The sequence below is a fragment of the Haliotis rufescens genome, unplaced genomic scaffold (genome assembly GCF_023055435.1).
Source record: "Haliotis rufescens isolate VD_foot unplaced genomic scaffold, xgHalRufe1.0.p SCAF_2, whole genome shotgun sequence".
Lineage (NCBI taxonomy): Eukaryota > Metazoa > Mollusca > Gastropoda > Lepetellida > Haliotidae > Haliotis > Haliotis rufescens.
This window is the reverse complement of record NW_025963890.1, coordinates 57,511,155-57,536,038: the sequence shown is the minus strand read 5'-3', so window position 1 is coordinate 57,536,038 and position 24,884 is coordinate 57,511,155. Positions and strand designations below refer to the sequence as shown.

Here is a 24,884-nt window from a genome sequence, read left to right as displayed (position 1 = left end):
CACTGCCTCCCCTGACTGGGATGAGGATCGGTTGGTCACAATGTGTGACCTGATTGATCATGTGTCATCTTACATTTCTAGTATGGATTGTTGTTCATGCTATCAACCACCAGTTTGCCACTCCATTGGTAATTCTGAGTCAGAATAAGACACCAGCACCCTTTACTTGCCGTAAGAGCTGGCATTTATAGGACCCTCTAAATCTTTAACTTTTTACATTCGTGTTATGACAAGGACACCTTGACTTTCATGGCTAATTTTGGACAGAGTTTATGGTCTTAATAAATTCTGATCGGTTGACGGTATTGTCTAATATTAAACTTGGCTTTCTCACGCAACCGATAACTCAATATGTTTTCAATGGTCCCAAGAACTTACCCAGTACCTGTAGTACAAAACACCGATTTTCCATAACCAAACGCCCTCCTAACCTAAGTGTCAAGAATACCCAGCTTTTTAGTATAACAGATGATCCAGTGGCCACCATCGCGTACAGAATGCCAGTATCTGATAGTATTTTCCTTGCTGCATATCACAGTCCTCCCCATCACATCTCCCTGGTATAGGTGTCTGCCTAGATTTACATCTATGCGTAGTCTCCCAACTCGGCTCATAGCCAACCAGATAAAAACACTTCTTTCTTTTTTTTTCTAAGGAAGATTTTCAGCTGATGCTGTGTCTCGTTTCTGCTCATCTTAAATTGTGATGAACAGTTGTATAAATTGTTTACTTGAAATTACTGATTTGCGAACCATTTCTGCTAATTCCGCTGATCATTTTCCTGTGTTATATTGTCAGTTTTGGTGGCGAGTTGATGTTTAATGATTATTTCAAGTAGATAGTTATCTTTATTGCTGTGTAAATTCTAGGAAGGAATTTGATTTTTTTGGTTCCTTTTGCATGTTTGGGGGATTCTGGGAATGTTTATTTATATATTTTCTTGTAATGTTTATAGAAAATCTGTGACTGTTTAGGTTCAGGAGATATTTCAAATCTGATAGAAAATTTAATGAATAAACATACTCTGAGGTTTGTTTTCATTTGATAAGCAAGTGCTTGAGCAGGATTGGATAGCTCATGATAAAATATAAACAAACAAAGACGGCCATTGTGTTTATCTTGTGCTTATCTTATACTTATCACATGATGTAATACAGTGTTTAAAATTAAGTCTAGACAGACAACTTTTCAACAGCAGTGGACCATTTTCTGAAATTTTGATTTTTCAAGATAAGGAACATTATCAGTTTAATTTTTTATTTTACATATTTGTTTGTTATTTTGTTTTTACACTTTAGAAAAAAACGCTTTCTTCTAGGATCTGTAGAACAGGTTGTGAAAAAACTCTGAATTTGATAACCTTCGTCAGTATGCTGTGCATATAAGGTTTGACAATAAGATCCATGTACAATTCTGTTTCCAGACCGGATTTGGTGGACTTCCGGAAAGCCAGACATTGCAGCAACAAACAGAACCTAGAGACAGCTTTCCGACTATATGAGAGGGAATATGGAGTTACCAGACTTCTTGACCCTGAAGGTGAGAACCAAGGGAAACAACTCATCGTATCAAATTATCAGACACTATTAGAACTGCAAGGTCCAAAGAAGTTATACCACTCACTCACTCACTCACTCACTCACTCACTCACTCACTCACTCACTCACTCACTCACTCACTCACTCACTCACTCACTCACTCACTGGTCGGAGTCGGTGTACTGTGTCTGACTGGAATATTCATGTTAAACTGCGCCACGTTACCTCAGTGGGCTAGCACTATAAAATTCGCACCAGTCTTTGGCCCCCCCCCCCCCCCCCCCCCCACTCCCCCCAACACGCATGCACGTTGATATATAAGTGCAATAATCTTGGACACGATGTTAAACCCCATTTCACCTCACCACCTATTAAAATGAACATATTTATCTGGTAAAGTTTCCCACGCGAGTTCCAACGGAGTAACTTTGTAACCCCTACTCTCCCTTCAGTGTGTATACCTTCCTATGTAAATGTGTGTCTAGGACAGATATAAGTAGGTTTGGAAGTGGGCTCAAGTAGAGTTAACCTGATACGTTTATCACACAGATCTTCAGCCTGTAGATTGGACAGTTTTTATAACCTGAATACTTAAGACACCTGACTTGAAACAAATCTTGAGTATCTTGGCACGGTCGATACAATGCACATCATCAGGGCTGATCGTAGTTAATGTTTGGCCCTTAATAGTAATAATGTAATACACTGTTGCACCTTTGAACTAAGTGGCTAGATATATGTTTACAGAATATCTTGTTGAAGTGAAGATGATTGAGGATTGAGTGTTTTGCCCTGTGATGATTGGGAAAGGATTGTTTCCTGTCTGAATGTAACCTTAAAGTTTGATACAAGCAGAGTTGTGTCCCTTATTTGTGAAGATATTCAGCTTATTGGTTACACACAAACAAATGTTTTCCCATAGACTTCTATAGTAAATTTTTTTTTTGTTGAAAAATAACTAAGCATTCAACAGCTATTACCTGTACATGTGAGCAAAGTCTGGCCTTAGAACAGAAATGAAAACAAAAAAATTGACTAGCTTAGCCAGCCCTGTTTCTGAGTACAGGAAATTAAACACACCACCCCAAGCATAAGTTATCATGTTGAAAAAGATAGCACGATGTATAGATAAAAATCGTCAGTTTTAATTACTTGATGGATGTACTTTTCAAAACCATAATCTTATACAAAATCATCCAATCACACCTGCCAGGTGATTCAATCTGCACTGAAGGCTCTCTTCGAAAACTGCTTGTTGAACAACTGATTCTGAATGGTGTAGTTGAACGGTGTAGTTGAGGCTTCATCTTGAAGGGAGACAATGCTCCATGATCAATGTAATTACTTTCGTTTGTGAAAGTTAGACATTGTCTCTCTGTTCTTAGGGTTATCATTAACTCCTAATTTGGTGTACATTATAAAAATGGAACTGGGAACTGTTGTTTTAGAGTTGTAAATTAAATTTTCTGTGACTGCCAATTAACCAAGCTTAGTCCCCCTTTAAGGCACTGACATGAAGCAGTATCTGGCACAATTTCTTTCAAGTCTGTCAATCTTAGCTTGTGACAGCTCATATGTAAGGGATTAAATTAGTCTGTCTACAGTCCCTGAACCATATTATTTTCCCTTCCGCCCAGCCCTTACTGTAACGCTGTAGCCTTAAATGAAGCTAAGTCAACAGTTTCAGAATTTCCCGTCTTTAGTGTGAACTAGTCTAGGGTAAACTCTGCTGAGAAATATACACAAGAATAAGTTTGGGGGTCAGTGTACTCACAGGCATTTGGCACCGCCTGATGGTCAGTATTGTTCTGTTGGCATTGTTTTAACCAGTGTAGTAAACATCTAAGATCTGTTCCACTAAAGTGGGGGCACGGGTGGCCCATTCATCTAAGGGGCAGCGATATGCTGTGTAAAGTGAGTCTCTTGGGCACGCCAGAAACCTATGATTGTGGGTTCAAATCCCGGTCCGCCCCAATTATGTTTCTAGATTTGTCAGCACCATACCCGTGCTTGTGGGTTTCACCGAAGTGGTAAACGTCTGAGACCTGCATCGCTTCGGGCTTTCCACCCACATTAAGCTGACACGCTGCGATATAACTGGAATACTGTTAAAAGCGGCGTTAAACCCAACTCACTCACTCACGCCACTAAAGTCTTTCACCCACTTAAAACCATCAAACAAGCAATAACCCCAGAACTTGTTCTCCCAGTGACTTGATACTGGACATATTAAATACGAGACAAGACAAAATACTGAATATAATACTGGAGATAATACTGGAGATAATACTAATCGCATTGATATGGCTCACGACTGATGACTACTGCATCAGATGTCATCTCCTTGATTATTTCTGAAGTTGGTAAATTCCGAAAGAGATAACAACCTGTTTGCTTTGACTTTGAAATGGATGCAAGGGCAAACGCAATTACCATACTAAATCTCCTGAATCTGTTTGTTTTCAGACAGTAATACTATTATGAGCATCCCCCTGTATTTATGACATTTGATAATGTCAGGTAATGTCATAGCTTGTTTGTTACGGAAATAGTGCCAAATGTTCAGGCGAGGCTGTAGGCTGTCTGACACTGTGAGTGATTCTCCACATTTCAGCTGCATCAAGAGTGTTGTGAAATGTTTTGACGTTTTTGACAGTTGCTGGTACTACTTTTGTGAAATGTCAAGGTTATTCAAAACTTTTGTAAAGTTTGTTGTCTGATGCAACCACTTTCGGATTCCAAGACAGAAAAGGTCTCCAGTTTTTCATGCTTGTCTTTCCATCAGGTGCCTAGGACGGAATAGGTTCCCGGCACCTCATGCTTGTCTTTCCATCAGGATTCTAGGATGGAATAGGTTCGAAGTTTCTGATGCTAGTCTTTCCATCGGGATTCTAGGACGGAATAGGTTCCAAGCACCTCATGCTTGTCTTGCCATCGGGATTCAAGGACAGAATAGGTTCTTAGTATTTGATGCTTGCCTTCCATCGGGATTCTAGGACAGAATAGGTTCCAAGTATTTGATGCTTGTCTTTCCATCAGGATTCTAGAACGGAATAGGTTCCCAGCACCTCATGCTTGTCTTTCCATCAGGATTCTAGAACGGAATAGGTTCCCAGCACCTCATGCTTGTCTTTCCATCGGGATTCTAGGACGGAATAGGTTCCCAGCACCTCATGCTTGTCTTTCCAACGGGATTCTAGAACAGAAAAGGTTCCCATTATCTGATGCTTGTCTTTCCATTGGGATTCAGGGACAGAATAGGTTCCCAGCACCTCATGCTTGTCTTTCCATCGGGATTCTAGGACGGAATAGGTTCCCAGCACCTCATGCTTGTCTTTCCAACGGGATTCTAGAACAGAAAAGGTTCCCATTATCTGATGCTTGTCTTTCCATTGGGATTCTAGGACAGAATAGGTTCCCAGTACCTCATGCTTGTCTTTCCATCAGGATTCAAGGACAGAATAGGTTCCCAGCATCTCATGCTTGTCTTGCAATCAGGATTCTAGTACAGAATAGGTTCCTAGCAGGTCCTTTTACATGACCATTCTGGAATACTGCTGACAGTGATCTCACTCACTCACTCACTCACTCACTCACTCACTCACTCACTCACTCGCTCACTCGCTCACGGCATAATTATAAAACCTATACTTTAGTTTAGGTTCAATAAATGGTACAGTTGCTCCATGGCTGATCCTGTTTCATGCTGTCATGCTGTAACGCAGCAGTATAGGCCTTGCCATGCTGTGCAGATCATGCCAGTCAGTGTAATTGGCAGGTGAATATTTTTTTGGAATGTAAGAGGAATATGTGTGTCTGTAGTAATCCTTGCGAGTAATTGATGCACGGAAATTGATGTAATTGGATGAGTTAGTTTTTCATTCCAGCCGAGATGTTTATTTGTCAGGTTAATGTATCACGATGTTTATCAGCATTCCCGTGTGTTACAGCATCAGTAAGATCATGCCTGTTTGGAAGATGAAGTTTACCTGACATCTGTCAGGATAATTTTATTTATCCTTTTCATGATTTAAAAAAAGACTGATTAAGTCATATTTAATGAGAAAAAATATGATTAATTCAATATTACGTTTAGTAAAGCATTATGTAATGATAAAGAATGCTAACGTTCCAGACTTGAAAATCATCAGAGTGGAATAATTTAAGCTTAGACCAAAATTAAAAAGAATTTTATTGTTATTTTGTGTATTGGGTGTTTTTAGCTTGTTAAAGTTCCTACTCATCTGCCGAAGGCCAAGGTTTTATTCCCCATGGGTACAAAGTGTGAAGCCTATAATATTACTAAAAGTGGCATAAAACCTGACTCTCACTCAGGCGCTGTAGTAGCCTCATCACCCTGAATGCCCAGATTCGATGCCCCACATGGGTACAATGTGTGAAACCCACCCACTCACTCACTCACTCACTCACTCACTCACTCACTCACTCACTCACTCACTCACTCACTCACTCACTCACTCACGTTTGCCTGCACCAGAGTAGACATTGTAGGTATTAGCCAAACGGCACACCCTGTTTTCAGCAATAAGGTCTCCAAAGCCAAGTTTCTGTTTCATAGGTAAATAACACAGACCACAGCAGGCTACACACACAGCCAGTTAAGTGCAGGCAAATGTACAGAAAGTGGACATGTCCCCAATGTGTGTGCCCAGATGTAGAACACTTTGTGTGTTGGTAGAACGCCCACATACGTCCTTGTCAGAGCTCCCATCTCAGTACCATAGCAACCTTGTTCTAACAATTTCGCATTAGTTACATAATGTTGTTTTACTGTTATTAGCAGTGTAGGAAATCAGTTAAATGTTAATCATAGTTAATATGCTCTAATTTCCACCTAAAAATATATCAAATATTGTCAAGAATAACAGCATTTTTCAGCCCGCCAAGCATGATCACACACAACCAACCAGGTCATCAAGTCATCCCTCATTGTAATTAGTCCTGCACCAGGGCCCCGTTTCACAAAGCACTCTTAACATTACGACTGTCGTAACTCCCATAGTTTAACATTGACTTACGACAGTTGTAACGGTATATTGACTTTGTGAAACGGCGCTAGGCTGGAATATCTGCTTTTGATTTAATCCTGGCCTTTATCCAAGACTAGATGACCAAAAATTAAACAAGTCTAGCTAGCTCTGGGAAATAGACACTAGATTTGAATTCTTTTTAATTTAAGCATAGAAATTGTTTAATGAAAGACGTCATGTGAAAGATCTCCGTGTACATAGCAGCCACTAAGATGTGGGGTATATGATGTGTACTTATGTGATGTTTGTATCCTCAGATTTGGACGTACCCGACCCTGATGACAAGTCTGTGTTGACCTACGTCTCCTCCCTCTACGATGTCTTCCCACAAGTCCCCACTGTCGAGCAGTCACTCAGAGACAATGTATGTACTTCCTCTGTGTACCCATTACAGTTGGGAAAGCATCTAGTCCTTGTAGCTTAAAAATTAGTTTTTAGAGAACCGTTCTGTTTTTAAACATTTTATTATTTTCATCTATTTTTATTATTTATGGTATATTCAGATATAAATATTAAAAAAGAAATGAATTAAGTTTTTTTAACAATACATCAATAAGAAAATGTAGAGCAACAACAAATTAATAATTTTGTCTTTAGAATCTTCTCACCCCATACAAATACGTATTGGATATAAGAAATACTCTTCTGTGGCTCAGAAGAAGAAAAAACTTATTTCATTAACATTACTTTTGTGATGTGAGACATTTTTGAGCCTTTGAAAGCAAGAAAGGTTATTAAAATGTAAGAAATAAATCTCTTCTAGAAGATCTTTTGTAGAAGATCTAATTAACAAATGAGCCCGGAGTTGTGTACTGTTCGGAATCAATCTTGCTGGAACTGCCAGTTGGCAAGAGCGTAGTCCCCCTTTAATTGTTTTGATACTGGTGTGTGTCAATGAGGCAGTGTGTTAATGGTGCTGTGTGTTGTTGCTGTTGCTGTGTAGGAGCGTCAGCTGAAGGTGGAGGAGTACCGCGACCTTGCCACCGCCCTGCTCTCCTGGCTGACTCCCACCACTAACATGATGCTCGACCGCTCCTTCCCGGGCAACCTGATGGAGCTCAAGGTACGTGCGCCAGTCTTATGTACATCCAACAATGTGTGTACTTATAGTGCACTAGGCTCCATGCACAAGGTGAACTCACAAAGCGCTAACATTATTACATCACCATCATAGACTGGCAAGATGATGAAGTAGCATGTTCTTTTACAAGGTGTGGTATGAGAAATTACTGGCAGAGATGGGGTTTACTGTGTTAAACATGGTGCTAGGGAAGCCTAGTGGTTAAGGTGTTTTCTCATCATGCTTAATCCCGGGTTCAATTCCCAACATGGGGTATGGTGCCCATTTTGTGGATGTTGTTGAGCGGTGTAAAACAATACCTCACTCACTCACTCACTCATTCACTCACTCACTCACTCGAATTAGTCTTCAGCAACCCATACTTGTCGTAAGAGGCGACTAATTGGATCAGGTGGTCAGATTCGTTGACTTGATTGATACGTATCATTGTATCCCATTTGCTTATATTGATGCTTGTGATGTCAATCACTGAATTAACTGGTCCAGACATGATTATTGATACACCACCGTCATATAGCTGGAATATTGCTGAGTGCAGCGTTAAACAACAAACAAACAAAAACAAAACACTCACTGTGTTGAACTTGACATTGATTCGCTCAGTGTTTTTAGTACAGACATGAACGCTGTTTTTATATGTACAGTAAGCTATGGGTATAAAGAACTCAAATGGACCACTAATTTTAGTTTGTTATAACCGTAGTTTGTTATAAGCATATATACAACATCTGTACAGCAAATGGCCGAGACCAAAAATTAAGTTTGTAATATACATCGTTTTTTTTATTAGCGTGTTCGTTATAAACATATTTGACTGTATTTGTATTTTATGCAGAATTTGCTGGCTGACTTCAATAGATTCCGTCTGGAAGATTTCCCAGAAAGAATGGAACAAAGGAAGAAGCTGCTCAAACTGTGGGAGGAAATACAGGTGAATACTGATACATCGTATCTTTGACCCTTGTCAGAGCAAAATAATGGATAGACCTTCCTGTGGTATGAAATCACTTTTAGAAAAATGGGGTGATTTTTAGAGGAAACACATTGTTATTACTTGTTGAATGTGACTTTTTAGGTTGAAATTATAGATAAACCTTTCAGTGTGTGACATTACAAGGTGTCTTATCTGAATATGAAAAATATCTTTACAATATTAATGGATGATGAATACCATTCTTTCCTTGTGTGGCAGCAACTCTCCACAGACTCCGCCCATCCCGGGATAGAGGAGGAGTTTAGTCCGGACAATATCAACCGATTGTGGAGCAGATTCGTCTCTGCCCAGCAGGAGAGAGACATGGCCCTCCAAGCAGAGATACTCAGGTGAGCTATACACACAGGAGCTATATCCGGGGGGCACTGTGGGGATGATATATGACGATTATTATGACAATGATAATATTATCTAAAAAATCAACTTCAACAAAATCATATTCTTGAAAGCCATGAGACCGCTGTTGGAAGCGATAAAAGTACAGGCTGATCAATTAACAAGAATGGTGCTTTGTGGAATGAATCATCTCAATTGACGAGTTAAATGAGAAACTTAAAGTTAATAACAAAACATTTTCAAGAGAATAACGAATGGCAAGAAGCCATAATAACTCCATAAATGACCCTCTGTCAATATTTTGCCTTGTCAATGTGGAACTACCATAAAAAGGAAGTCAACAGCTTATGTCAGGGCTAGACACTTACGATAAAGGGAGACAATTTGCGGGAGGTAACTCTTATATGATAATAGTTCCATTAAAGTGTTCAATGCAGTGAAATATCAAGTGTTATGTTCACTGCAGTGAAATATCAAGTTTTATGTTCACTGCAGTGAAATATCAAGTGTTATGTTCACTGCAATGAAAAAATCACTTTTCTCAACTTCAGAAACCTCGTTCTTGAACACGGAAGTATATGATAAATGATCATAATGATGATAATGGCAGCTGTGATAACTAACGATGATTCCTACAGGTTGGAGAGACTGCAGCGAGTAGCGGAGAAGGTGCACCGAGAGTCGAAGCTAAACGAGGACACTCTGGTGGATCTGGAGAGGAAGGTGGCGGAGGAAGAGAGGAGGGTGGATGTGATTCACCCCTTCGAGGCCAAGCGTAGCTGTGATGCAATTGACCGGTCCATCAAGACCATAGAGGACAACATTCGTAACCTGTTCCGAGACATTCACAGTTTACAAGATGGACGATATCCTCAGGCAGATCAAATCTACAGGAGGTGAGGATCTGACATTAGATGGAATGTATGAATGTATGAGCTGATACATGGATAATCATGAAACTGATATATATGTATATACTCAGCATCATTATTGACGGGTCATGCCAATAATGAGAAATAAAAGTATTAGTAAAATGTTGCATTTTCAACTTCCATGAGTGCAGTTCAGATACATCTGGGGCTGTCAGGTAGCCTAGTGGTTAAAGCGTTTAAAGACCCGGGTTCGATTCCCGACATGGGTACAATGTGTAAAGCCCATTTCTGGTGTCCCCCGCCGTGATATTGCTGGAATATTGCTAAAAGCGGCGTAAAACCATACTCACTCACTCACTCACTCACTCACTCACTCACTCACTCACTCACTCAGATACATCTTGTTTGAACCATTTTATACCCACATTGACTGTTACTTGTACATTGGACACGCATGGGCTAAAACATGGTTGTCCACCAATGTCCCACAGTTACTTCTTGAGAAAAAGTGTTTTTACTCCTCATGTCTATAACATGTTAAGTATGACCTCTGTTTGTCTCTGCAGGGTATCGGACCTTCAGACGCGTGTGTCGCAGCTACGCACGCAGCTGTACAGCAACGTGGTGCAGCGGTTGCTGTCCAGGTCCTACGTGGAGGAGGGCCGCACCATCACCAAGAGGAAGGAGGTCATCACAGAGGTCCGGATGGTGGACACCAACCCCGCCTTCAAACACTTACAGGACTGTCTTGACTGGATCGAGGAGAAGCAGGTGTGTACTCAAGGTCAAGATTAAGGTCACTGAGTGGGAGGGACGCAGTTTATGCATCTAATTTCAGAGATTTCATTGAACACAGGAGTATTTTTGCGGTCATGAATGTGTTTGTTGTTTAATGCTGCACTCAGCAATATCACATCTTTCTCATGTCAGTGTGTAATTAATCGAGTTGGGACCAGGACAATGCAGTGATTGATATCATGAACATCTATCCATGTAATTGAGATACGACAACATACAACGAACCAAGTCACTGAGCCTGACCTCCCTATCCATATATTCACCTCTAACAACCTTGGGGACCTATGTTCTTACCCGGAATCACCACAGGTCTTGCTGTCAGGAAGGTCCCCGTTATTACCTGCATGTGTATTGAGTCTGTAAATGTTCTGATGTGATTAGGGGCAAGGGGGTAGCCTAGTGCTTAAAGCGTTGGCTTGTCATGCCAAAGACCCGGCTTTGATTCCCCATATGGGTACAATGCGTGAAGCCCATATTCCGGTGTGATATTGCTGTAATATTGCTAAAAGTGGCATAAACATACTCCCTCACTCACTTTGATGCGATATATTGAGAAGTTGCCCATACAGATTCCATCAGGTGATATCTAGACGTACTTGGTATGATACCTTGGGAGATAAAAATGATATTCATATTCCCACTGATCCATTCACAGAGGTAGTAATGTCATGTTACTTTCTGTACTTTCATGTTAGCTTTCTCCTCCTTGGTGTGGAGTATTACACGTCATTATTTACAACTACATGTTTATCTGTGTTTCAGCAATCCCTCGAGTCAGCCGAGTACGACAACGAGCTGTCCCGTATCCAGGCCCTGCTCCAGGCCCACCAACGGGTCCACCAGGAGATCCTTGGCTTCCGGGCTCAGGTCGACAAGTGTATAGCAGACCGGGTAGGTGCTCTCAGTTTGGTGGTGGTTGATAGCATGAGCAACAAGCCATGCAGTCAGGTACTAATGACACACAATGGCCAGGTCACGCATTGTCTCCATCCCAACAGCATTTCGTCATACAATAGGTATGGAGTATGGGGGAAACTTCATTTCGTCCAGCAATAGGCATGGAGTACGGGGCAAACTGCATTTTGTCCTGCAATAGGCATGGAGTACGGGGCAAACTGCATTTTGTCTTGCAATGAGTATGAGGATCTGTTCTGCCTGGAATCACCATGAAAGTTTATAATTAAAGTGTAACAAGTATACCAGATGCTTAAATAATATTTTCTTTTTTCAGAATTCTTCATATTTTCTCTATGAATCTCAAACATTTTAACATGATGTTGCAACTTCATTATTTCCTGAAGACACATGTAGTTTGTTCTGGTAAAATGTTTTTTAAATGAATATTAATTGTTCCATCTATAGCTGAGCATGTGGCTTGTTAGTTTTTCATAAAGATGTTTTTAGAATAATACTGATGCCAGCCAATTTTGTTTTCAGAGAAGTCTTTCAGGAGAAGAACAAAAGCTTTACACCCAGACTCTTTCCAAAGCTGAAGTGGCTTATTCCTTGTTAACGGTGGGTTCTTCTACAATTTCAGGAAGTCCCTAGATTAACATATAATAGAAGAAAACTTCGAGTCCCTGGGACCCCCTAATTAGGAACATTGATATTCCTTTTTCTTATAGGGGCGGTTTAGTAGCCTAGTGCTTAAAGCCTTTACTCGTCACGCCTAAGACCCGGGTTCAATTCCCCTCATGGGTACAATGGGTGAAGCCCATTTCTTGTGTCCCCTGCCGTGATATTGCTAGAATGTTGCTAAAACCATACTCACTTAATAACTTTTAAATCCCAAATAATAAAATATCTCAATTTCACTTATTTCACTTTCTACAAAAATATTTTGTATTTTCAATCACTTACTGAAATTCCCTAATCTGTTTTCAGAGGAACATAATATTAACCTTACTTTACAGAACATGTATCAGTATTTGGTTTGTATCTCTAGAACACGTCCGTACGCCGTCAGAAGTGCCTGGAGTCACTACATGACTTTATCCAGGTGGCCACAGCAGAGCTGGTGTGGCTTGGACACAAGGAGGGCGAGGAGACGGCCCGAGACTGGGGCAGTCGCAACATCAACGTCGGGGAAGTCGATGAACAACACAGGGTAGGTTCAGCACTTGTTCTCCTCATTTGAATGTGACTAGATGGCCTATATTCTACAGAGTTGTGTCCCTTGGGTTCATACCTTGAACATTATCCGTGGTTAGTCAGCACTTGTGTGTTATCAGTGTTTAAGATGTCTTCAACTTGCATCGTATTAGAGTAGAATTAACTTATAACCACTGCTGTCCATCAAACTACATGATAGACCAATCACAAAGTCAGAAATGATACACCCTCTGCTTTTTTATCCAACAACTTCACACCGATTACCGAAGTGATAGATAGTTGTCAGATCAACTTTTTTATATATTTTGTGTATAGCACAATTGCTCATCATATTTGGATCCAAAACTAAAGTTTGAGCAATTAGCAATGTGAGAGATTAAAAAAATAATTTAAAAAAAATGTTTCTACAACTATTTACATTTGAAATATGTTCAATATGGTGTAAAAATATGAACATCTTCCTAAATGTAACATGCCATGTGAGAAGAAAATTGCAAATTAAAAAAATTAATTACATGTGTGTGTGACTAATTCTTACCTTCTTGCTTGGGGCATGATTAAGTCTACTCTGCAATGGGTTAATTGTGAACCATGAGAGTCATGATGTATTCATGACCTGTCATTTGTTTGTTGTTGCAGGGCCTGGTCCGACAGCTAGAGTCCCGCGAGTCCCAGTTCAACGCTGTACAGGAACGAGGTGGTGCTATGATTCTAGACAGACATCCAGCAGCTAAGACTGTCGAGGTAACAATTTGCTTTACACTGCACTCAGCAATGTTCCTACTACAGTAAACTACATTTTTAACGAACACGCTTATGATGAACTGACGAATATAACAAATTTATTATTTGGTCCTGGCCATTTACTGTTTATATACTGCATATATGCTTAAACTAACTACGGTTGTAACAAACTTAAATGAGTGAACCCTTAAGGTTCGTTATAATCGTAGTTTACTGCATATGACATCTACCCATACATAGTCAGGTAATTGATATGAGCAATGACCTATGTCGTTGGGGTACAATCAACCAAATCATGAGCATTTAATACTATCTGATCCATGGAGTTATCTCTTACAGCCGACCCGTGAAGATCCGGGGTAGAATAGGTCTTCAGCAACCCATGCTTGCTGTAACAGATGACTCTGCTTGTCGTAAGAGGCGACTAACGGGGTCGGGTGGTCAGGCCTGCTGACTTGGTTGATACATCATCGTATCCCAATTTGGTTGATCAATGCTCATGATGTCAATAACTGGATTGTCTGATCCAGACTCGATTATTTACAGATCCCCGTCATATATTGATCTTGTATTCCAATTGTATTCCTTGTATTCCTATTGAGAGCCAGGTGACCGTGTGTGATGTGTCAATGTTGCAGGCGTACATGGCCACGTTGCAGTCTCAGTGGTCCTGGCTGTTGGAGTTGACGGCGTGCCTGGAGCAGCACCTCAAGCACGCCACCGCCCACCAACAGGTACACCCACCTACATCTCATGTTTCCTCCCTATCAATGTGTCTGTATATTTATGCAATATTTTTAGATCAGTTGTTTCAGTTGGGAGCAACAAAACCTAAATGGAGACTAGACTCGGGATAATTAGCTGTCAGAAAACTTGATTAAAGTCCTTGAAGTCAAATTTAGGATTTGCTTGATGCTTGCAGTTGATGACAACCTCATTACACAACGACACTTTCACATTATAATGTCTGTACACAGGTTGGACATGGAGCATAGTCCCATTTAATAATGTTCCCAGTTCTGTAGCCTGTGTTACTACTCAAGATGGAGACTTGTTATTGTTATTAAGGTCCTTTTGTCAGGGTTCTTAAGGCCAATGCCAATCATGCCATAATAAGAGAAGAATGAAATTGTTGTTATTTCTATCCGACCTTCCTCGGTGTTGACCATTGCAATGAGATATGATAGTGTTTCAGGAAAGAATACCATTCACTTTATTAGTTCTGCAAACTTTCTGACAGTCCAAGACAGTCTATTTTGCTGACTATCGCCTGATGGTCGAGAGTTAAAGTTACTAAGTTGACAATCCACCAGTTTATTGTTCTGGGAACTAACATTAAACAGTTCTATTGTTATGCTTACCCTTTTGTTACTTTTTTCATTCGTCCAGAAAATTCTAGACTAGCAACATTTTATCTGACTGGTAACTTTGCAATGTTGCCAGTCCGGTTGTCTGACTGCAATTTCCAGGAATTTTATACACTTATAAATATGATGAAATAATGAACTACCTCATGTGTAAACCCTGCTATTTTATCACCCAGTTTTTCGAGGAGGGGCAGGAGTGTGAGCAGTGGATGATGCGACAGACGGAACATCTCCAGAAACGATACGCACGAAAAATGCTCCCCGGAGAGGAGGCAGAACATCTACTCCGAGAACTGGAGGTAGGTGCACGAATCATGTGACATCATGTGACATCATGTGACGAATGAGATTTAAGGGTCACTTGTCATTGAAAATGCATCATGAAGGTAGAGTTATCTGCCCTTGCTAAAAAGGTGAAGGCAAAATATGAAATATGACGTGGAAGAAAATACCATATTTTGGACTATATTTTCATTCTCATAGAATATTCATAGTTACAGGTTCAGCATTTATTGTTATTAAAAGGCATGCCATGATGTGGGCGTACAATTTACAGTTTATAGTAGATTAGATTCATTTTAATCAACAAAGATGAACAATAGTCAGAACACAAGTTGGTCTACATGGCACTGTAATATGGAGGAAATTGTTAGGTGACTTGTAGTCTGAAACAAGATGTGTAGATATATGATTTAACCACCTGCTCATCCTTGCAGGAAATGCAGGACCGTCTCCATGACTACGAGCGCCATATCTCGTCTCTGGTGGTACGCAGTCACGAGGTTGTCCCCCTTCTGCAACGGAACCGCCCAGTGTTCAATCCAGTCCGTATCCGATCAATTTGCACATACCACCAGGAGGAGGTAAGCTGACATGTTTTATCACGTTCGATAAAATCCACATATTTGAAATTATGCACACCTGGCAAAATCCTTTTGGTATTCACATTAACCATTTTTTTTCAGATTTCTCTTGTTCTAGAAAGAACAGTTTAATATGATAAAAGTATGTTGTTTTGTTGGTGATGAGTACTTGAATTTTCATCCTTCCAATTTGACATACGATCTCCTTCTGTACTATTATATTTGCCTTTACAAACATGGACGTGGTCATTTGTGTGAGGTATTTAAGTTTATGTGACTCTTCTATTGCAGCTGAGTTTCCAGAGGGGAGAAGAGTGTGTTTTGTTGAGCAATTCAGATGCTCTGAAATGGAAGGTATGTTAAAGAATCTTGATCACCAGGCATAAAATTTTGTTTTTCAAAGTATGAATAACAATTTCAGTATCAATTTCTTCACAGAAAATTTAAATGGTAAAGGCAAATGTTGATAATATTTTTATGTGACGGGTACATTGAGGTTATTATCTATGTTCTCCCCTGCACCAGGTGCGGACGGCTGTGGGTATGGAATCGACGGTGCCATCTGTCTGCTTCATAATCCCACCCCCCAACCAGGAAGCCGTGGACTATGCAAACAGGTAGGACATGTGACTGAACTGTGTGCATGCACCAGCCATCTTGGAACTTGGTCAGGTGAAAAACTTAAGCTGGTCATCCATACTTGGAAACTTAATTCTTTTGAATATATAAGTAACTTATTTTGACACAGAGTGCTCCCTTACAGGTCTGGGGATATTGAGTGCTTTAAGAAAGAAAGTGTAGACAGTGCAGCAGTCTGTGAAACAACAGACGGAGTCTACTGGCCAAAACCTGCAATTTGGCATTATCTTCAGTTAATGTTAGTCTTAGTATGCACACTCATATATAGATTAGCATCAGGTGTTCTTACTTGACTGATTTTTCTTTACAAAAATTGGTCTTCTGAATAGTGGCCAAAGTCACAGACTAAAAATGTTGCCACTAGAACACTGAAGACAATTTATTGTTATTATGACATTAGTTTGTGGTATAATGTAATGCAAAGATTTCCATCATATTCATTGGCTGAGAAGTGGTCACATGTCATTCGAAAGAAACGAATATTGACTGATAATTATGGTATTTACTTAAGTTACTAAAAATAGACTAGGAATTACCTGTAAGGGGTATTCCCCAAAGCTAAGCCAATTATCCATTTGTTGGACTCTCCCAACATTATTGTAGGTAACACAGTTACCGTCACTTCCAATGCGCACCATGATGTCATCTGTCAATGTTGTCAGGTTAAAGTCACAGCTGGAGAAGTTGTTGTCCCTGTGCCGTACCCAGCAGCGGAACATGAGAAAGGGGATGGTGCTTGCCACGATAGAGATTGTCAAGGGATGGGACCTCAAACAGGTAACCTTGTGCACATACTGAAGCTCCACCATAGGGATACCGAGTTAGAGCTGATCCTCAGCAGCCTCTGCTTGTCCCATGAGGTGACTGAATGGATCTGATGATCAGGCTTGTTGACTTGGTTAATTGCGTGTCATTGTACCAGACAACATGTAACATTGATCAAATACCTATCACTGGTTTGTCTGGTCCAGACTTTATTATTTACAGACCGCCATCATGTAGCTGTAATGTTAAACAACAAGCAAATAAAACAAACAAACACGTTACAACAATGCCTTTAACACAAGACCCATGAAGATCCGGGGTAGAATAGATCTTCAGCAACCCATGCTTGCCGTAAAAGGCGACTATGCTTGTCGTAAAAGGCGACTAACAGGATCGGGTGGTCAGGCTCGCTGACTTGGTTGACGCATGTCATCGATCCCAATTGCATGGATCGATGCTCATGATATTAATCACTGGCTTGTCTGGTCCAGACTCGATTATTTACAGACCGCCATCATATAGCTGGAATTTTGCTGAGTGAGGCGTTAAACAACAAACCAACCAACCAACCTTTAACACAAGATGTCATTTTTGAAAGAACTAACAAATCTGACTGAAACTACAAGCTATATCTACATTTATCCACACACCATATTTAGAGCAGTAATAGTATTCAACCATAATGGGTTGAAAGATTTACTTAGGAAGAAATGGAAAAATTAGGATTTTATGCATTGGATTCCAAGACAGCATCATCTATCTCCAAGCATCGAGGTTTGATTATTGTGGATCAAGCGCTATTTCTTGGGGAACATCAGATATGTATCCAGTTATACAAAGTTCAAGAGGAGTTTCGCTGTAACACAATATCAATAAGGATTATGTTGTTAATCAGGTTGACAATAGAGTTCATCTTTCGTAAGAGCTGGTGTATTGAGAAAGTAGTGTTCATTTTAACGAGAGTGTACATGCTAATACCAGTCACTGATGTTGTTCCAGTTCCGTGCCCTTGACCCCTCCCAACGTGTGGCCATATGGCAGGCACTGCGACAGGACGCGGAGAAACTCCTGGCCGAGTGCGGAGACTCTGACCCTCAGATGGCCAAACTCCGACAAGACCTGCAGGAGTGTAACCAGATCTTCCTCAACCTCTCGTCTCAGGCAGCAGCAGACGGTAAGTTGACAGACGGTCGAGTTCTTTCATTGACCAACCTTTCGGGTTAGAATAGGTCCCAAACAACCCTAAGAGGTGACCAAAGGGATCAGACTCGGTCAAACTCGGTGACTTGCTTGATAATGTGTCAGGGTATCCCGATGGCATGGATTGTTGCTCACAGTATCAATGCACAGATTATCAGGTCCAGACTTGATTGTTTACAGACGTTAAACAACAAGCAAACAAAGTAGGGGGTTATATCAGCGGAATGACTGATGGTTTGTTCTGCCATTTTAGATTCCTCCTTACGCATCACTCAGCAATACGTCTGTAGTGCGAGCGATGTGATGCTTCATCCTCTGTTCTGTGTCACTCAGCAATAGGTCTGTAGTGTGATACATTGATGCTTCATCCTCTGTTCTGCATCACTCAGCAATAGGTCTGTAGTGTGATACATTGATGCTTCATCATCTGTTCTGTTCTGTTTGACAGAGTCCAAGTTGAGTCAGTCGGCGTCCCAGAGCTTCCTGCAGCAGCTGGAGCAGGTAAACCGGAACCTGGGTCAGTGTGACCAGCAACTGTCCACCCTCCTCAACAAGCCTATCCACAACAACACTGACGCTGTTCACAGATCTCTCACCTCACATCAGGTAAGCAACACTGACGCTGTTCACAGATCTCTCACCTCACATCAGGTAAGCAACACTGACGCTGTTCACAGATCTCTCACCTCACATCAGGTAAGCAACACTGACGCTGTTCACAGATCTCTCACCTCACATCAGGTAAGCAACACTGACGCTGTTCACAGATCTCTCACCTCACATCAGGTAAGCAACACTGGTGTTGTTTACAAATAGTTTGATGAAAAGATGAAGAAGATGGTCTATGTTAAAGTTAGTCATTTTGATTTATATGACCGCTGTCTTTCTCCCGTAACTCAACCATGAGAATCTGCTGCATATTAATATTTCCCAATGTTAATTTGTGGTTTATTGTAATAATTTTACTCCTACTCTTGTGAATATGTTTCTTGCCAGAAAATATTTGATATTTGTCGAAATCAGAAACTGTGTGGAGTCTGCGAAAAGTAAATGAACAAGGGGAGTTAACTCATATTGTCTCAATAAGCAATGGCATTTTACCTTCATAAAAATGTCAAACATACAAAAGACATACCTCATGATTCGAGGCCACACAGGTAGCTGGTGGATAGTGTCTGTGTGCCTTACACCAACATTTGTTATTTGTGGTGCAGGAGTTTGACCGAGACCTACTGAGCAGTGAACGGGATGTGGATCGTCTGCAGCAGACGTACCAGAACATCACGCCAAAAACATCCCAGATTGAATCCCGCCTCAATCTCGTGGTCCAGAAATGTGACCAGCTTAAAGCAATTTCACAGATATATGTAGATAGGTGAGAGACAATTCAAGGTTGTGACAAATATTACGTTCTTTTGAGATATGATTAACTCAAAGTAACAAATTACTGTTAATGTGAACTGTATGATGCTGCTATCTTTAAGAAGAAATCAAAACTCATTATACTAATGAAATGTGTTTAATTAGCTCAAACGTTACAGTTTAAAGAGTCTGAATCCCAATATCTCGTGTTAACTTTTTTTGACAGGGGGTGCAAATATTTGTACAAGTATCACTTGTACCCAACTTGTATTTTCATGATTCAAATAAAACTGTTTTCTTTAAAAAAATCAGGGGGGCCAACTGCCCACCCTGACCCACCGGCTGGCTACGGCACTGCAGTCACCGTTTTCATTTCATGTTCATTTGTCTTCCTCCAGAATGAAGAGCGCCATGCTTGTAGTTTCGAGTCTGGATGAAGTGAAGCAGCTAGTGTCGGACTACGAGATTACGCTGGCCTCACATGACAACATGACCTCTGACACACAGGGTCTTCGCAATACAAAAGAGGAGCTGGTGGTATGTTGAAACTAAAAAAAATAATAATAGTCTTGCTTCTCAGGCATCACCCGCATAATCATAAAATCTGCGGCATGTTTCGTTTTAATTTCAATTGTAAAAAAAAATAAAAAATCTTTATATATTCCACATATTGAACACGCGACCCTGGGAGTGAAATGCTACAATACTTAAGAACAACATGATTTCACCGAAATTATTTTAAACAAAATTTGGTTTCTAACTTGAACAACGAAAAAAAAAAAATAAAAAAAATTTACTATTGTGTTTTTTACATTGGGACACCTTAAATAATCAACAATTAATATTAGGTTATCACATTGAAGGACCCATTGACGTTTATGTTTTGTTTCGAACTCTGCTGTCTACCATCCCTGGAGTTGTAACACTATTTCCACTTCCACATTTCCACATTTCCACCCCCAGGACCTCCAGTCCTCCATCCAGACCAAGCAGCCCCACGTTGACTCCCTGAAGCGGGAGGTGCTGAAGTTGCGGGCGCTGACAGAGCACAGCCGCCCCGGTGTCATGCAGCACCACGACGTGGAGTCGCTGGAGAAGGACGTTGACGAGGTCACCGGGCGCTGGGACAATGTCTGTATACAGGTGGTGGAGAGGTGAGAGGCTGTAAGCGGGCCTGTAGTTTATGATGTCAAGGGAAGGAAAAAGTTAACGTAGTTTTTGTGTTATATCTATGGGCAGTTTGACTTTTCATCAGACCATCTTAGCATCTAGTTATTCATGGTCCAGACTGCAAATCCTAACACAGTACATATATTTTGGTGTCATATGTCTGCAAATCACCTTGCCTGATGTCATGGCCCCGTTTGCATTCTGGTTTGAATATGTTTGCAACCTAAGCTGGTCGTAAGAGGTGACCAAATGGTGGTTACGCTCGGTTACTTGTGTTGATAGCGTGTCATCGTACCCGGACGGAATGGAGTGCTATTCACAATATTGATCACTGGATTGTCTCATCTAGATTTGATTATTTATAGGCTGCCGTCATATAGCTGGAATATTGTGAGTGCGGCATGAAATAAATTATGAACTACTTCTACTACTTCTGAACTATAGTAATATAGACTGTAAACTACTTTAATAACAAATACCCTTATAACAAACTGAAGGATATAAGAAACTGTTTTTGGGTCCCGTCCATTTGCTGTATATATGCTGATTATATTCTTATAACGAACAACATTTACAATAGATTAAAATGAGTGGTCCCTTTGAGTTCATATAACCGTAGTTTTCTGTATATGCAAATGTAACATACGGAAGAAAAAACAAAGTTGGGAAGAGTTCCACCATGATGCTGCATGTTGCAGACTGCGGAGCATGGACACGTCGTCTGACCTGGCCTCCCTGTACCACAACGGGCTGACCGGGGAGCAGCAGTGGGTCGGCCAGATGCAGGCCAGGATAGAGTCCCAGCCCCTCCTGTCAGACAACGTCGACCATGTCAAACAACAGCTGGAGCCCACCATGGTGAGTCCAGAACTTGCCAAGTCTATGAATTGACGTACAGTCAAGTCTCGCTCATCCGATACTCTTTATTTCAACAATCGACAATTCAACACTAAAGATAGGAACTGATTAAATCAGTGCTCTTTAGACCCGTTAATCTGACATTTTCGCTCTCCGAGACTTTTGTATTTGTATGGTTATTTATTGTGTAATGTCCAATATTCGATCACGAACGTTGATACTACTTAATTTCATTTAAATGACTTACTTGTTAATCTGACATAATCATATGCAACCAACCATGTCGGATTAACGGGACTTGGCTGTATAAAGATTCTAGAAACAGAAAAAATTGGGTTCAAATCCCTGATTAGCTGTCATTGTTTCCAGGTTTGTCAGCACCTTTCCATTTTTCCAAAGTTGTACACATCTAAACCCTGCACCATTTCGGGGTTTCCTCCCAAATAAAGCTGTGATGTAGCTAAAACACTATTGAAAGCAGGGTCACAAGTAACTCACCCAAATACAGAAATGACATTCACTTACTTATACCTTCTACATGCCTGACACTGGTGTATTTCAGTCTATTTACAACTCCCTCGGAGAACGTCGCCACCAGATCGAGGCTGTCAACCGTCATGGCGGACAGTACATCCGAGAAGCAAAGGTACTGTGCCAGTCTCTGTCTCCACAGCTACACTGTATAGTTGTATGCTGCCTGTTCCTAGCACAGTATGGATGCCCTGACACAACCACAAGACAAAGTTAATAATACCCTTGAAACAATTCAAATATGTTGAAAAAACAGTAGAAAAAATATATAAAATATTTGATTTTGACAAAATGAGAGATCATTGTGAATCATATTCTCCCCAAACATCTATACTTAGCAATAGGAACAGAGCAACAATTCAGTGAGGAAGGACGAATGAATGAAGATATGAACGAGAACACTCATACCATTGTTTCTTTCAGACTACTTAAATAAACTCACTCTTGTTTGTGGCATGTGTAGCTAGCATGTACATGCACCCTGACTCCTGGCACTGCAGGTTCCTATATAGCCCTGCATGGAGCTGTTCGTCTGCCTACAGCATGTGCAGCCCTCCTCGTCCACCGTCCGGCCTGCCTTGGGCGCCGTCATCACCACTGTTTGTTGTGTCTCTCATGCACTATGGATTGTAGTGTTGCCTAGTGTTGTGTACTGTTGTGTTGTATAGTGCAGTTCTGTAGCTACGTTTTGTTTCAGTGCTTGTCATGTCTCGTCATCAATGATTATTTTAGATTCCAAAATTATATAAAACAATTTTAGCTTTGAAAGTTATACCTGGTCATAAAATATTAAGACATATGAATTACTCACAAACACAAAAGTATATTAATATTTATCTTTTTTTTCTCAAGGATTTGTTCAAGTTCATGGTAACTGGAACATAAGTGAAGGCTTTTCACTATAAATGTCAATATCACAATAAACATCGATTTAAAAATGAGGGTTCTTTTATTTTTTTGTCAATTTCATCCATCTTAAACACTCCATACTTATCATATATCAACACCATCATGACCTACCTTCATCCGATCAACATGTCATCCCTCAATGATTAAAGATGTGCACAATGATTCTGTTACAGATTTTTTTTCCTGACCCCCCTGTTCCTCCTTCCCCTCCTCCCTTGGCTCAGTAACACTACTACAGAATATACCCGCCATCCTCATCTTTCTCTCTCTCTCTCTCTCCCCTATTGTTTTCAAGTACTTCGGTACTGGGGTATCTCTAATCACTCAAGTATGAAGAAGCTACGAATATGGAAGCTAACCTCGGATTCCCGCGATGCAATTAATTCAGGTTGTATTATATGTTGTGTATGTCAGTAACATATACATATAGCATATACCACCAACTACTTACAACAGACTTCAGGGGTAGACACCATTGTATAGCCAGCTTGTCCGCAGCTCATTCTGGGCAAGTGGTTATGGAAAATAACTAAATTTCGAGATATAACAACTAGTACTTTGAGAATGTTACTAGTCTCGGACTTACGGACCAGTGGTCGTGTCTATCCCTGGAGCTTTAGCTGCTCCTAATCTCTGGAGCTTTGTTATATTCTAATTAAAACATACGCGCCAGCAAAGTAAAACGTACATATCTTTAACGTGAACTTGTTGCGCTGCAGATTTCCGTCGACTTGAGTGTTTAGGGACAATCCGTCGTTACCCTTTTTTTGATTTTTGTACCCTTTTTCCGATACCGTCCGGCTTGTTTTGTTTAGTTCCAGCTCCAGTTTTTTCAGTTCGCTGCTTGCCGACACAGCTTGCAACAATTTGGTTACTATTGTTTGTTGTGACTTACAATGCACTGCCGCTCATGCACATGGCTTGTCCAACCTTTCCGCAATGAATGTCAGCTAGACGTTTGACCTTGAGCCACCAGTAAGTAATATACAAATGGTGACCTTGGCTCCTCAATGGAAAGTTTGTTGGCTGTAACGTTTATTACAAAACTTCAGACATCTGGCTGCGATGTTTTTGTTTTGCTTTTGTTTTTCTAGAAATTTTGTTCGTAGGTGCTTTATAAAATAGAATGAGCTAGTAAATGCTTTTAATATATTTTATTATTCTGATTTGATCAGATTGAAAACAATGTTCTGTTTTGGAAATTTGATGTCAGACACCTAGTTTTGGGTGAGACATTTTTAAGAACTTTCCATTCAGTGAGCTTCTAGCCACTGTCAAAAACATGTAATCTTTAGAATAGACTATATGTATAAGCCATGTATCAGTAATAGAAAAAGAAATTATCCGTAATTTTATATATATACTGAATATATTGTTTTGTAAATTGTTGCTTTGTAAGTGCAAAGATCTTGGAATGTTGCTTGCTTCTTTTCTCTTGTTTTTCATTGTTAGAGCTTGTGCATTTAGATGTCTTCTTATGGTGATGGTTAACCATGCATGTTGATAGATATGTGCTTCAATTTCACCTCACCTGTTTTTGACAACATGTCGATCATTTAATCAAATTTTCAAAAATCATGAAGATATCTGGTTGTTGTCAAATTCACTGAGAGTCAAATGAAGCATGTCTTTATAGTTCAAAGGGGACTGGATGGTTATCGATTTCAAGAAATACTTTTATAGATATGCTTAAC

At 40.3% G+C, this 24,884-nt stretch overlaps 1 protein-coding gene across 12 annotated transcripts in view; it reads left to right on the top strand.

Annotated features, from left to right (window-relative positions):
* The window catches only part of LOC124141427 (microtubule-actin cross-linking factor 1, isoforms 1/2/3/5-like), a 261,785-nt gene that overhangs the window by 153,677 nt on the left and 83,224 nt on the right, over window positions 1–24,884 (top strand). For all 12 annotated transcript variants that reach the window (XM_046509482.2, XM_046509497.2, XM_046509473.2 and 9 more), the window contains 24 exons: window positions 1,424–1,539; window positions 6,847–6,953; window positions 7,533–7,652; window positions 8,506–8,601; window positions 8,863–8,993; window positions 9,639–9,896; window positions 10,439–10,643; window positions 11,433–11,561; window positions 12,108–12,185; window positions 12,616–12,777; window positions 13,422–13,526; window positions 14,165–14,260; window positions 15,070–15,192; window positions 15,610–15,756; window positions 16,048–16,110; window positions 16,282–16,373; window positions 17,058–17,172; window positions 18,160–18,334; window positions 18,809–18,966; window positions 19,575–19,735; window positions 20,121–20,259; window positions 20,686–20,876; window positions 21,591–21,750; window positions 22,313–22,396. In XM_046509482.2, coding sequence (XP_046365438.2) covers window positions 1,424–1,539; window positions 6,847–6,953; window positions 7,533–7,652; window positions 8,506–8,601; window positions 8,863–8,993; window positions 9,639–9,896; window positions 10,439–10,643; window positions 11,433–11,561; window positions 12,108–12,185; window positions 12,616–12,777; window positions 13,422–13,526; window positions 14,165–14,260; window positions 15,070–15,192; window positions 15,610–15,756; window positions 16,048–16,110; window positions 16,282–16,373; window positions 17,058–17,172; window positions 18,160–18,334; window positions 18,809–18,966; window positions 19,575–19,735; window positions 20,121–20,259; window positions 20,686–20,876; window positions 21,591–21,750; window positions 22,313–22,396 — 3,211 coding nt within the window. The remainder of the gene's footprint in view (window positions 1–1,423; window positions 1,540–6,846; window positions 6,954–7,532; window positions 7,653–8,505; window positions 8,602–8,862; window positions 8,994–9,638; window positions 9,897–10,438; window positions 10,644–11,432; window positions 11,562–12,107; window positions 12,186–12,615; window positions 12,778–13,421; window positions 13,527–14,164; window positions 14,261–15,069; window positions 15,193–15,609; window positions 15,757–16,047; window positions 16,111–16,281; window positions 16,374–17,057; window positions 17,173–18,159; window positions 18,335–18,808; window positions 18,967–19,574; window positions 19,736–20,120; window positions 20,260–20,685; window positions 20,877–21,590; window positions 21,751–22,312; window positions 22,397–24,884) is intronic.